Source organism: Myotis lucifugus, unplaced genomic scaffold, assembly GCF_000147115.1.
Source record: "Myotis lucifugus unplaced genomic scaffold, Myoluc2.0 scaffold_180, whole genome shotgun sequence".
In the NCBI taxonomy this organism is placed as follows: Eukaryota; Metazoa; Chordata; class Mammalia; order Chiroptera; family Vespertilionidae; genus Myotis; species Myotis lucifugus.
The window spans coordinates 881,527-894,115 of record NW_005871228.1 but is presented as its reverse complement, the minus strand read 5'-3'; the positions used below and the strand labels follow the sequence as shown (position 1 = coordinate 894,115).

Here is a 12,589-nt window from a genome sequence, read left to right as displayed (position 1 = left end):
TCACTCGCTTTTCAGTTGTGTGCTCTTGGGCAAGATCACTTCCACTCTGGGAGGTGGGTGGAGGGTCAAGGTAAGCTCCATAGCAGTGGCATGAGGCAAGCCTTGAAGGGTAAAAAGCATTTGTGCCTCACACTTAGGAGTACTTACTTAATACGACACAAATATTAACAGAGCTGATGAACCAGTTGGCATTAAAAAATAAACCCTAAGCACTACATGCGTGACAACAATCCGTCTTCACTTCAACATCCAGTTTACTCTTCGTTTCTGACTTCAGGCTTGGCTGTCATATCTACGTATGGATCACAGAAGCCAAAATTTAATATTGTACCATCTTTTCCTATGATAAACATCTTTTATTGACTTGTCTCAGTGTGCAAGAATATGTTTTGTACAAAACATACAGAGCATCCTTGCTATGGGACCAGGCAAAGTTATGGCTAACCAACATTTCCCAAGAGGACAGGGAACAGGTGCACTGATTCTGGGAACTACAGTGACCCTGTTCTCAATATGTATGAAGCCAAATTCTTCAACTTTGACGATGACACACAAACTGTCAAAAATAATTAAGGCACAATATGACTCAAAATTTATACTCAGAGCAGCAATAATCTAGAGAAAATATAATTAACACATGGAATCGTATCACATTTTAATTAACACTGATAAGACAGAATTATTATAGCATAAAAGATTGGTTTATGAAACAGGAAGGTGTGGTGTATAGGAAGATGGCTCAGATTAAAAAATCAAATGTGTTCAAAAAACAACTCTTCGGCACTAGATTCTAGGTTTCTTTTATGGTTCCAAAACTGGATCTACATTCTATATAATAATGAATGTAGCAAAAAGACCTTTAATATATCCGATTATACCAGCAGTTTGGTGACATATTGGTAGAGCTGTTCTGTAAATGCTTCAGAGGAAAACTTTTCCTTCACCCTGGCTCTGCCAGCCAGTCCCATTGTGACTTTTAAGGAAGGTTCATGGATGAACTTTTCTATTGCTTCTGAGAATTGCACGGGGTCAGGCTCACACAGAAACCCTGTGACACTGTGGACAATGGACTCCAAGGGCCCACCTGAATTAACAGCAACGACTGGGCACTGCATGTACATGGCCTCCACAGGGACAATGCCAAAGTGTTCATTGCTTGGTGTGTAAATCACACATGTGCAGCCGTGGAGGAGGGAGATTTTCTGTTTGTCCGAGAAAGACCGCAGGAAGGTCACAGACTGGTCAAGGTCAAACTGCTGGGCCATTTTCTTCAGTTCCTGATAGTGTTCCACATTCTCCAGGACTCTCTCGTCATAACCACCAGCCATAATCAGATGAACCCTGTCCCAGTCTTGGGATGTCAGTCTTCCACGCAGCTTTACTAGGGCTTCCAGCGCCAAAGGCAGGTTTTTCTTCCTTTCGTATCTGTTGATGGAGAGGAACAGGAATTTTTTTCCCTCGGGGACTAGATCATCAAGCTTTTCAGGGACGGCTGAGTCAAAGCTGGTAACATTCAGAGATGGGTAGAGGACATCGGGGTCTCTGTGAGACAGGGACTTAAACGTTTTCTTAAATATGGCAGCTGTGAACTGACTGTTGACCAAGATGCAGTCAGCCATACCTGTGGTGTATTCTTCTACCCAGTCAATCGGGGCCCTGTATAGACGTTTAAGAAAAGAATCCCTCTTGGTAAGAAGCAGATCAGGGAAGTGACAATAAAACAAGATCTTCTTACGCCGTCTGGCCAGCTTGAACACTGGGATACAGGCAGACACCTAGCCAAAGCAAAGATCAAAAACAGGTAAAGTAACTGGTCAACTAAACTTCAAGTAAATCAAAAGAACAGACACATGCTGCCTACTAGTCTGAGGGCTCCTCGTGGGCAATGTCTCATTCTGCTTTGTGTTGCTACAGACTCTCATCCAGTCCAACACCTGGTGTATTAAAGGCTGGTTGACATTTTCTGGACGTGTGCTAAATATTTAAAGCTGCAAGTTGAGCCTTTTCTCTAGGATAAGCAGTCCAATGAAAATGGAAAGCTAATAACCACATTAAAATTTTTAATGGGTTAAATAAATGTTAATATATTTTATCTAAAATACCACCATTGAAAATGTAATCAATACTATAATAGTTAATGGGATACTTTACACTTTTTTCCCACATTAAATCTTTAAAATCACGTGTGTGTTTTACACTGACAGCACACCTCAGTTCAGACTAGCCACATTTCAAGTGCTCAATAGCCACCTGTGGCTAGTGGCTACCATACCGGACAGAACAGCTCTAGTATATTTCGCCTTCTAAGACACTGAATGAACTACAGGAGTTCACAGTGCAGTCTCTGGAATCAAGATTGCCAGGGTTTGAATCTCAGTCCCACTAGCTAGGTGTGTGACCATGATCAAGTAATCTACCTCTCTGGGCCTCAGTTTCCTCTTCTGTAACATGGTGGCAATTATGGTTACCAAAAAAACCCATCTATACTAATAATAGAGGAATATGCAAATTGGCCGGGATGCCGTCACATAGCAACCAATCAGGACGGGGCGGGGCCGCGGCGGAGAGCTCTCAGCACACCTGCACAGGGGGTCCGAAAGGCGGGGAGAGGAGGGGAGAGTAGATAGGCAGTTAGGGGGAGCAGGCCAGGAGAGGAGAGCAGATAGGCAGTTAGGGGGAGCAGGCCAGGAGGGAAGTGCAGATAGACAGGGCAATCAGGCCAGGAGGGGTGCGCAGACAGGTAGTTAGGGCGACCAGGCCAGGAGGGGAGAGCAGGTAGGCAGTTAGGGGGATAAGGCCAGGAGGGGAGAGCAGATAGGCAGTTAAGGCGACCAGGCCAGGAGGGGAGAGCAGATAGGCAGGTAGGGCGATCAGGCTGGCAGCAGAGAGCAGTTAGGGCCACGAAGCTGGCAGGGGAGCAGTTAGGGGCATTAGGCAGGTGAGCAGTTAGGAGCCAGTGGTTCCAGATTGCAAGAGGGATCCCGGGTTGGAGAGGGTGCAGGCTGGGCTGAGGGGCTCCCTCCCTGCCCCTGTGCACAAATTTCATGCACCGGACCTAGTGTTTTTTATAATTACTAAACGAAATGGGATATGTAAAACGCTTAGGAATTTAGCATGTAGTATGTCAGCAGTTCTCAACATGTGGGTCGTGAGCCCTTTGGCGGTCGAACGACCCTTTCACAGGGGTCGCCTAAGACCATCCTGCATATCAGATATTTACATTACGATTCATAACAGTAGCAACATTACAGTTATGAAGTAGCAATGAAAATAATTTTATGGTTGGGTCACAACATGAGAAACTGTATTTAAAGGGCCAGAAGGTTGAGAACCACTGTAGTATGTGCTCAATAAATATTAACCATAATCATTACTGAGCATGAACTATAGGCTGGCATTACTAGACTTTCCTGTTGGATAATCTTACAAATCACTTAATCTCCAGCTCACTTATCACTGGTAAGTGAGCTTTCCAAAGCTACTTAGTTAGAAAATAGCAGATGAATGGAACTTGAATCCAGGCCTCTTACTTCCAAGCTCAGTTTTTTCTCTATCTGCTGCAGTCTAAGCTGCCTCATGCTTATTAACTAGTTAGACATGCAGGATGTTTGGAAAATGTCCACATTTCTCAAAAAGAAGTATCTTCCATACAAGTAAGGATGATCAAAAGTAACTCAAGAGTTATAAAGAAACACAAGTACAAATGTAATGCTGTTTCCCCTATCAGTGTGGCAAAGATTAAAATGGCTGATAACATCCAACATGCACCAGAACATGAAGCAAAATGCTCTGTCGTTCATGTGGGAGAGTAAAGTGACACAACCTCTTTGGAAGGCAAGTTTGACAATAGCTATTGACATTTACAATGAACAACTCTTAGACCTATTAATTTTATTTCTGGGAAGTTATTCAAAGGATATACTTGCAGAAGTACAAAAAGAAGGTACAAGGATGTTCATTACAAAACTGATCTATTCACAAAAACACCCACAATGAGTGTCCTTTAACAGAAGAATATATAAATTACCTGTACATTTAAAAAAAAAGATTTTCCAACCACTATGAAGAATTAAGTGAATCTCTAATATTGATATATAAGGATGTTCCAAATAGAATTTTTTTTGGAAAAAAAACAAGTTGTCTAATAGTAGGTATGTAATAATCCTAATTATTACAAACTAGAGGCCCGATGCACAAAGTTCATGCAAGAATAGGCCTTCCTTCCCCCTGGCTGCCGGCACCGGCCTCCCTCTGGCACCCAGGACCCGGGCTTCCCTCCGGCCGCTGGCAGGCACCCGGACCCAGCCCCGGAAGGTCGTTTGGTCTAATTAGCATATTACACTTTTATTATTATAGATAAAATTTACATATCTTAACAGACACACATATGGTGGTGTAGCCATAGACAATTTCTGTAAGGACATAGGAGAAACTGTTTAACAGTGGCTATTTTTAGGGAGAGGAACTGGAATGGGACTTTAATTATATTATACTCTTTTATACTACTTGAGGTTTTATTACTTTTTAAAATAAATATTATGTTTTGGGGGCGGGGCGTGAGTGGGAGGAAGACAAGGAGTTTAGAATAGTTAGACTCCACATCCAGGTGGGCATTCTGTACCAAGTGAGAGCATTTGTGCTTTTCTATGAAGACTAATGGAGAGCCACGTTAAAGTTCTAACGGGGCGTGACATGTTCGGCTTGGTGTTTTAACATGACCTGGCTGCAAAGGCTAGGACAGGGTGATGCGCATAGCCTAGAAACAGTGTCAACAGAAATAACGCAAAGAGTTACTCCAAAGTAAACAGTGACTGAAGGCTGACTCCCAATGCTTGTGTTTCTTAAAGCGAGCTGGGCCCCAGGCCCATCCGCTCCGAATCACCGATGTGCCAGTGAAAAATGCAGATTTCGGGGCCCCATCTCGGGGCTCCTGAATGAAACTTCTCAGGGCGGGGCCCTGTCATGTGAAGTTCGAGAACTACAGTCACTCCCAGCTCTGATCTCCCTAGGTCAGGTGCAGTGTTTCGGAACCGCAGACCCGGAGAGGTCCAGAGGGCATGGGGGCGTGGCGAGGGCCCGGCGTGGTCACCTCACCTGGTCGCACACGACCACGTCGAACACCTCGTCGCCGAGGAACAGCACGTAGAGCGCCAGGAAGATCATGCGCACGTAGGCACAGACCGCGGCGCCGCGGCCGCCCCAGCCCAGGCTGCGCGGCAGCCAGTCCCCGGCGCAGCGGACCGGCAGTTCGCGACTCTCGGCGAAGCAGTGGCCCGGGTCGTAGTGCGCCGTCCAGATCGTCACGCTACATCCGCGCGCCTGCAGTGCCAGCGCCGCGTCCAGCACCAGCCGCTCGGCGCCGCCCACGCCCAGGTCTGGGTGCAGAAACAGCACGGACGGGTTGGGAGCCAACTCATCCCCAGCCCGCTCCTCTGCCATGGCCCGGGTGTCCCGCACCCTTAGGCACCGGCGCGCCTGCTCCTTCCTAGGGCACCCGGGGGCCTCAGCGGGGCTGACCACGCCCCGCGGCGCGCTCGTAGGTTAGGCCACATCAGCGCACGTCTGTGGGTGCCCAGTGAACCGCCGGAGGAAATTTCTCTTCTGGCCATGGCTATATCCGCCCTTTGGTACGAATTGGACTCCAAGAAGGATGCTGTGATCTAAAGGAGGAAGACGGAAGATAGGTACATCCTACACAGCAGCGGACGAAGTCGCCGGTAGCAACATTTCTACAGGCAGATGGAAGGACAGCCCTGGCGTCCTTGGAGTCCGAGGCCCTGCCAGCAGGTCTGGGGGCGGGGACGGAACCAGTGTCTCCAGCCGCCGGTCCAGTGGCTTCGCTGCTTCCTTGCCGTCTGCTTCGGGCCCCTGCCACCTCCAGTTTCCAGAATGGTATGGTGACCCCAGCCGTCCCTCCTTAGTCCCCACCTCTCCCAGGCGCCCCGACTTCTGCCTTGCGCCTTGCCCTCCTTCCGCGGCTCCCCTGCTTCCCCACCCTCCAGTGCGGGTGCCGGTCGTGGCTGTCGGGGCCTGGGGCCTGGGGCCTGGGGGCCGGCGCTCACCTGTCTGTCTCCTTGTCGCCCTCCGCAGCCTGGCCCGACCCCCAGTGGCACCAACGTGGGCTCCTCAGGACGCTCCCCGAGTAAAGCGGTGGCCGCCCGGGCGGCGGGTAGCACGGTCCGGCAGAGGTAAGGATCCCGGGGACCCCCTTGGCTGTGGGCCGGGAGGAAGGGGCCCAAGAACCCGCTGGTCCTGAGAAGGTCACCCAGAATGTTACGGTTCACGAAGACAAAGCGAGCCCCCGGTGACGTGGCCGTGGGAGCAGCGGCCTTTGGGTCTTTGTGTCTAGAGAGGGAGGTGACATTTTATTCTCATTGCACAGTTAAACAGGGATAGAGACAACGTGGAGAAAACGGGTGTCATTGAACTGACTCTGGACCTGAGCTGTGCACTCACATTTCCGTCAGTTTAACAGGATTTGTCCAACTCATTGTCCCCGACCGTCCCAGCCCCCACCCCCCAGGCGCGTTGCTTAACTTACCGGTACATGTGGCTCTGCCTTCACCCAGAGCCAGAACTTCAGCGTCATCGTGGGTTTTTTCTTAGGCTCTGTCCCTGTCCAGTCATTTGTCGGACTTTAAATTAGACGCAAAAACCTGCTGCTCATCACTTCTTTGCGTCTCTCTTCCTACCGCCCCGATTTAGCCGTCAGCTTCTCGTCTAGACTTTTTCATTTTCTACTCTTCTACCCTCCAGGCCCTTCCACTCCAGTCCCTCGTGTGCTCTGCTTCTGTCACTCTTCTGCTTAGTTTCTCTGTTAGTTGCTTTTTGCTGAACTTTAAAAACAGGGTGAGGGGGGCGGATAGCGAGGTTCTTGGTGACTTCCCCCCCCCCCCCCCCCGTCCATCAGCTTTCCTTCTCCCTGGGTCCTGGGATCCAGCAATAGTCAACTTATTACTGTTTTCTGAACCTCCCTTCCTCTCCCCACACACAGCTTCTGTTTATTCTCCTAGGACTAAGCTCAGAGGTTTCCCTGACTCCAAAAGTAGCAGTAGCTGTTGCTCCTCCCTTTTGCTCCCAAAGCATTTCGTTCATATCGTGGTAATAACATTTGCTCCATATTAAACTTTGAAAGAAACTGCCCCAGTTCAATCTATTCTATGTGAGACGTTACACAATAAATGATGAAGGAAGGAATCAAGCAACCCTGTTGTCTTCAGATATTCGAAGGAGCTAGTGGGGTTTTATGTAGAGAGGGAAACACCTTGAAGGGATACAAGAAAATGATTCATAAGGATGTGAAGAGTGACGAGATTTTTCTTGTTGGCTGTAGTAGGTACATGTAAAACTAATAATGTGAACTTAGCAGAGACGGATTTCAGCTCATTGAAAGTTCTGATATCACTGTGATGTTTCTCTCTTTTTTTTTTTTAAAATATATTTTATTGATTTTTTATTGATTTTTTACAGAGAGGAAGGGAGAGAGATAGAGAGTTAGAAACATCGATGAGAGAGAAACATCGATCAGCTGCCTCCCGCACATCTTCCACTGGGGATGTGCCCGCAACCCAGGCACATGCCCCCGACCGGAATCGAACCTGGGACCCTTCAGTCCGTAGGCCGACGCTCCATCCACTGAGCCAAACCGGCTTCGGCTGTGATGTTTCTCTTGAAATTATCGTTGTTTTCTTTGGATTACAAAATCCGTATTATTAACTGGTTAATCCGCACTGTTAACCAGTTAATAGTTAATCTGAATTATTAACCGGTTACGCATTAACCCTAATAATGCGGATTTTGTAATCAAAGAAAACACGATAATTTCAAGAGAAACATAAAAAATGCTTTTTATTGAAAGTAATGTCCATTGCTAGCTACACATTTCCCCCATCTTTCAGGTAATTTGTGGATACCGTCCCAATAGAACTTTTCTTGTTTTGAGGCAGACCATTCAGAGACCCAATTTTCCACTTCTTCCCACGTTTTGAAGTGCTGCTCAGAAAGTGCGTGGGCCATCGATTGGGACAAGTGGTAACCTGAAGGAGCAATACAACAAAATAGCATACATATCAAATCGCATATGTATGAACATCTGTGTAACTCCATCTATTGAAAAAATCCGCATTATTAACCGGTACACCTAGTAAAGAGATGGTAGGGATAAGGTTTTCACTTCTGTTTTCTCCCTCTGTGGGAGATCGTAAACAAGCTTTCCTTTTCAAAAATTTAGAATCAGTAGCCCACAGATAACTGGGATGGGATTTTAAGGAAGGGTGTGCTGGGATTTGGTTAATGATAGGGGCAGTAATGGGGCAGGCTTCCCCTCTCTTCCTTTCCTTCCCGAGGATTTCTTAGGAGTGGGCTGAAGAAGACGTCTTCTGACTTCTCATGCTTCCTGCTTACGCTCGCACTGTAGCACTCCAGCACGGGGAGAGGAGGAGTGGGGGAGCCGTGCTCGGTGGAAGGGGGTTGTTGGGTGGGCTTCCCCAGTGGCTGAGGAGAGGAGGGAAAAGGTTTCCCCCCTGTTGGTAGCAGTGCTTGTGTCAGTGCTGTCCAGCGCCTTCTGTATGCGAGGGCTGCCTCCATCACAGCTCATCTCACCAGCCTTGGTCTCCTGTGAAGGACAAGTTCTAGTTGGGCGTTTTCTCCATTTTTTCATATCCTACCTCTGTCCAAGATTTATGGCATATCAAAATAGTGAAAACAGACTACAAAATGATTTTTTTGGTAAAATATATGTTCCATTTTGGGACCTGGATTATAATTACAGCTTAATATTTTTGTCTCTTTCATAACAAATACAGTAATTTTAAAACATTTTAAGGTAATTTAAGTCAGATTACAGTTGACCCTTGAACAACATGGATGTTAGGGACATTCCCTTTTCCCCTGCAGTCAAAAATCCACGTATAATTTTGACTCCCCCAAAAACTTAACTACTAATAATAGCTTACTGTTGGCCGGAAGCCTTATTGATAACATAAACAGCTGATTAACACATATTTTGTATGTTGTTATGTTATATACTGTATTCTTACAATAAAGCAAGCTAGAAGAAAGAAAATATTATTTAAAAAAATCATAAAGAAGAGAAAATACATTTATGGTATTGGGGGAAAAACCTCGTGTAAGTGGATCCACACAGTACAGTTTAAACCCATGTTGTTCAAAGGTTGATTGTATGCAAATTCCGGACATTTTAGAGCAGAGGTTTGTTACTTGGCTTCACAAATATGCATGAGAAGAGAAACTGAAGTACATTGTCCAGATGAGGTGCCATATGGTTGGGCAAGAGGATGGGCTCTGGAGTCAGAACTGGGTCCTCAGCTCAGCTCGGCCACCTGCTGGCCGTGTGGTCTTAGGTAGGCACTTGGCTTACCCTTTTCTGAGCCTCATTTTCCTCTTATAAAACAGAACTGGTAACTGCTTTCCAGAGTTAGTGTGTGCATTAGCATGTGGCAGGTACTCAGTTCATGGTAGTTATCATGACCCGTGGGGTGAAAACAAGAATTAGGGGTGTGCTCACAAAAGAAAATGTTTTTTTTTTCTTCTTATTTTGGTTCTTTAACAGTGTAATGGTAGCATATGTTATAATGCCATTAAAAGGGTTCCCCCCAAAAAAGACTGTTTGTAACATTTTTTCTCTTAACAGGAAAAATGCCAGCTGTGGAACAAGGAGCGCGGGCCGCACGACCTCAGCAGGCACTGGGGGGATGTGGCGGTTCTACACGGAAGACTCCCCCGGCCTCAAAGTGTAAGTCTTGGGAGCAGACCTTGTGTTCCTGTCAGGCGTCACAGGCTGATGGGCAGCACTGTCTCTCCGCCACCAGTGGTGCTGGCTTTGATGAGTTTACAGTACACACAGCTTCGTTTGGGCAAGGTGGACCGGGTTTGGTTTGTCTGTATATCAACCAATTAGTTTAGGGCCTGGAATGATATCTCTTCATGGATTGCGTGAAAGCAAGGGAAAATCTTCATGTAGCTAAGCCAGAATAAACAATGGAAACAGAGAGAACTGGAGGAAAAACTGCTTAATTAGATGAAATTGTTATTTTTTGGTTGTCCGACACTGAGAAAGAGGAGTAACCCATTGAATATGAGTTGGGTGGTTTTTCAAAGCTTTCCTGGAACCATAAGCTGATATTATTGCAGCTAATAGACGTTTCTGCATTAGGCTGTGTTAACGAAAGTTCTTTGGCCTTTTTGCCTTTTGTGAGTGGTGAGTAGACCTTGGGGTGAACATAGCACTTTCCAAGTTCTTAAGGCCTGAGAGTGCTCATTAGGTGATGGGAAATGGGCACCTGGGGGACCCCTGTTCCATGCCTTGCTCACCTCACTTTCCAGGGTTTCTGGTACTGTGTGGCAGACCTAATCCCACAGGTTTCTGATCACGTAGGCCCTAGGACACCACTGCTTACAGCTGCTTCCTGACTCAGCCAGTGGATGAGGAATAGGAACACTGCAGGTTCAGAAGCTCAAGTTTAGAGAGGCAAAGTTACGTTCTAGCAAGAGCCGGAACCAGATAATCTAGAATGTTCAGTCCTGTGCTCCATATGTCTATCTGGTAGAAAAGAGACAATCCATATGTCTGTCTGGAAGAAAAGAGACAAAATTAGATTTATTTGGATTAGTTTAACTTGACCAGTAGCTTGGCTTGGATCACAAATTTAAAGACTGGTATGGTAAGGTGAGAATATATTCAGGAAGTACTTCTTGGGGTTGGGGATATATGAGTTGGCTGTATTCAGACAACCTTTTGGTCTTTGTTAAAGGTAATTTTTCTGAGTATTTCAGAGAGGATTATTGAAGCCCCTTGCTCTTTAGGGTATCCAGGAGACTCCTTGAAACCCTTCTTAAGAAGGTGGTAAAAGCTTTTCTCCTGTGGGTGATTCTGGCTTGTGCTGGCTCTGGGCTTTCTGCTATTGTGCAGCCAGGCTTACTTGTTGCTACTGCTTGAGTACTCCCAGGAATTGCTAGAAACTGTTCCTTGAAGTGTTGTAAAGTACAGTCTCATCCCACCAGAAAGATGGTAAAAGGACACAATTGGGAATTCGTATTCACAAATCCACATCTTGGAGCAGTCAAGTAACATCTTAGAGTTTGTTGGCTCTTGTAGGATTTTAGAATTTTTCTTTTTGAATAATAGTAGCATTTCTGGTGAGCTTATTATAAACTTGATAATCCATGTGTATTAACTTACTTAATACCTCAGTAACCGTATGAGAGAGGTACCGTGATTGTCCCTACTTTACAGATGAGGAAACAGGCTTGGAGAAGATAGGTAATAGGGCACAGTCACAACTCATAAAGGACGGAGTGGGTTTGCAAACTCTGGCACTTGGACTCTGAGAGCTCCACTCTCAGCTTTGTGCTCTATGGCTGATGATATGCGTTAAAATAGGGGCTGTGATTGAGTGCAGTATGGTAACATTCTCTTCCCATGTGTTTTTAAATTTGTTTACTCCTATAATTGTACAACTTTTGGAAGAACAAAATAGTGTAGCAAGGACATTGATCTCTGTGCATTGTTTATTGTTCACTAGTGGACTCTTACTCCACTGCCTTAAACAGTGAAGGTTGTCTAAGTAAATCTTACTTCGAAATAATAGTTTTATAATTGGATCATTTGTACTTAAAAAGTTTGGAGAAGTTTTTATTTTATTATGGGAAATACCAAATACATGAAATTAGAGAGACTAGTATCTCTAAGACATAAGATCATTTTACTTGTATAATTTTAGTATGTTTTACTAGAAAAGAAGGATTTCTCCTATCTAACTAACCACAATGCTGACGCCACACCTCTCCCCCCATCCCTTCCACTCTCTCTAGAAATCCATGGGAAAAATATCCTCACTCCTTGGGTGAGGATTAAAAAAAAGAAAAAAGAAAAAGGAATATGGTGATGTATTATTACTAAAAGTAAGCGTGCCTTTTCTTCTTTCTTTTCAGTGGCCCTGTTCCAGTATTGGTTATGAGTCTTCTGTTCATCGCTTCTGTATTTATGTTGCACATTTGGGGCAAGTACACTCGTTCATAGATTTGGCTACATCCATCTGTCATCTGAAGAAAGAGAAAAAAAATCAATATATCTTGGACCAAAAGCATAGTGATTTTCTGTTCATGAGAAAGAAATTTTCTGTAAGCTTACTGTTTTACAGGGAACTTAACGAGAATTGATTTTAAGGATCAATTTTTTTTCTATGGCTAATAAACTTTTTAATTCATTTATACCAAGTCTGATCCTTTAATCTCTCTGCCTTTCAATTACAAGTAAATATGTAGAAAACACGTCTTTTGGAGCTTGTTTTCTTTGTGGGATTGACAGGTCCTTACATGACCATGTAGTTCAAATCCAAGGTCCTGTAATTGGCCTTGGCTTGTTTTCTTCTAGGTATTTCTGTCCTGGTGATTGTCATTTTGGGCGTTCCGTGGTTTTTAAGGAGTGTGCCTATGACTGCCTCAGGCAGATCTATATTCAAAGGCAGCTGGTACCCAGGGGAATAGTCATAGAAATCAGAAATGTGTGCTTATTCTTTTCTTTGTCTCTAAAACCTACGAATTAAGAACTCTCTCCCAGTTTTATATT

General features: G+C 45.2%; 2 protein-coding genes across 2 annotated transcripts; one reads left to right on the top strand and one right to left on the bottom strand.

The window, feature by feature from the left end:
• Positions 1-335: 335 nt before the first annotated feature.
• On the bottom strand, positions 336-5,492 carry ALG2 (ALG2, alpha-1,3/1,6-mannosyltransferase). Its single transcript, XM_006096475.3, has 2 exons — positions 5,095-5,492; positions 336-1,775 (listed from the first exon to the last, which is right to left on the bottom strand). The coding sequence occupies exons 1-2, from the start codon at positions 5,437-5,439 to the stop codon at positions 873-875; spliced, it is 1,248 nt and encodes a 415-aa protein (XP_006096537.1). The 5' UTR covers positions 5,440-5,492; the 3' UTR covers positions 336-872.
• On the top strand, positions 5,481-12,231 carry SEC61B (Sec61 translocon beta subunit). The gene is made up of 4 exons (XM_006096474.3): positions 5,481-5,892; positions 6,091-6,188; positions 9,653-9,754; positions 11,953-12,231. The coding sequence occupies exons 1-4, from the start codon at positions 5,740-5,742 to the stop codon at positions 12,038-12,040; spliced, it is 441 nt and encodes a 146-aa protein (XP_006096536.1). The 5' UTR covers positions 5,481-5,739; the 3' UTR covers positions 12,041-12,231.
• Positions 12,232-12,589: the final 358 nt, after the last annotated feature.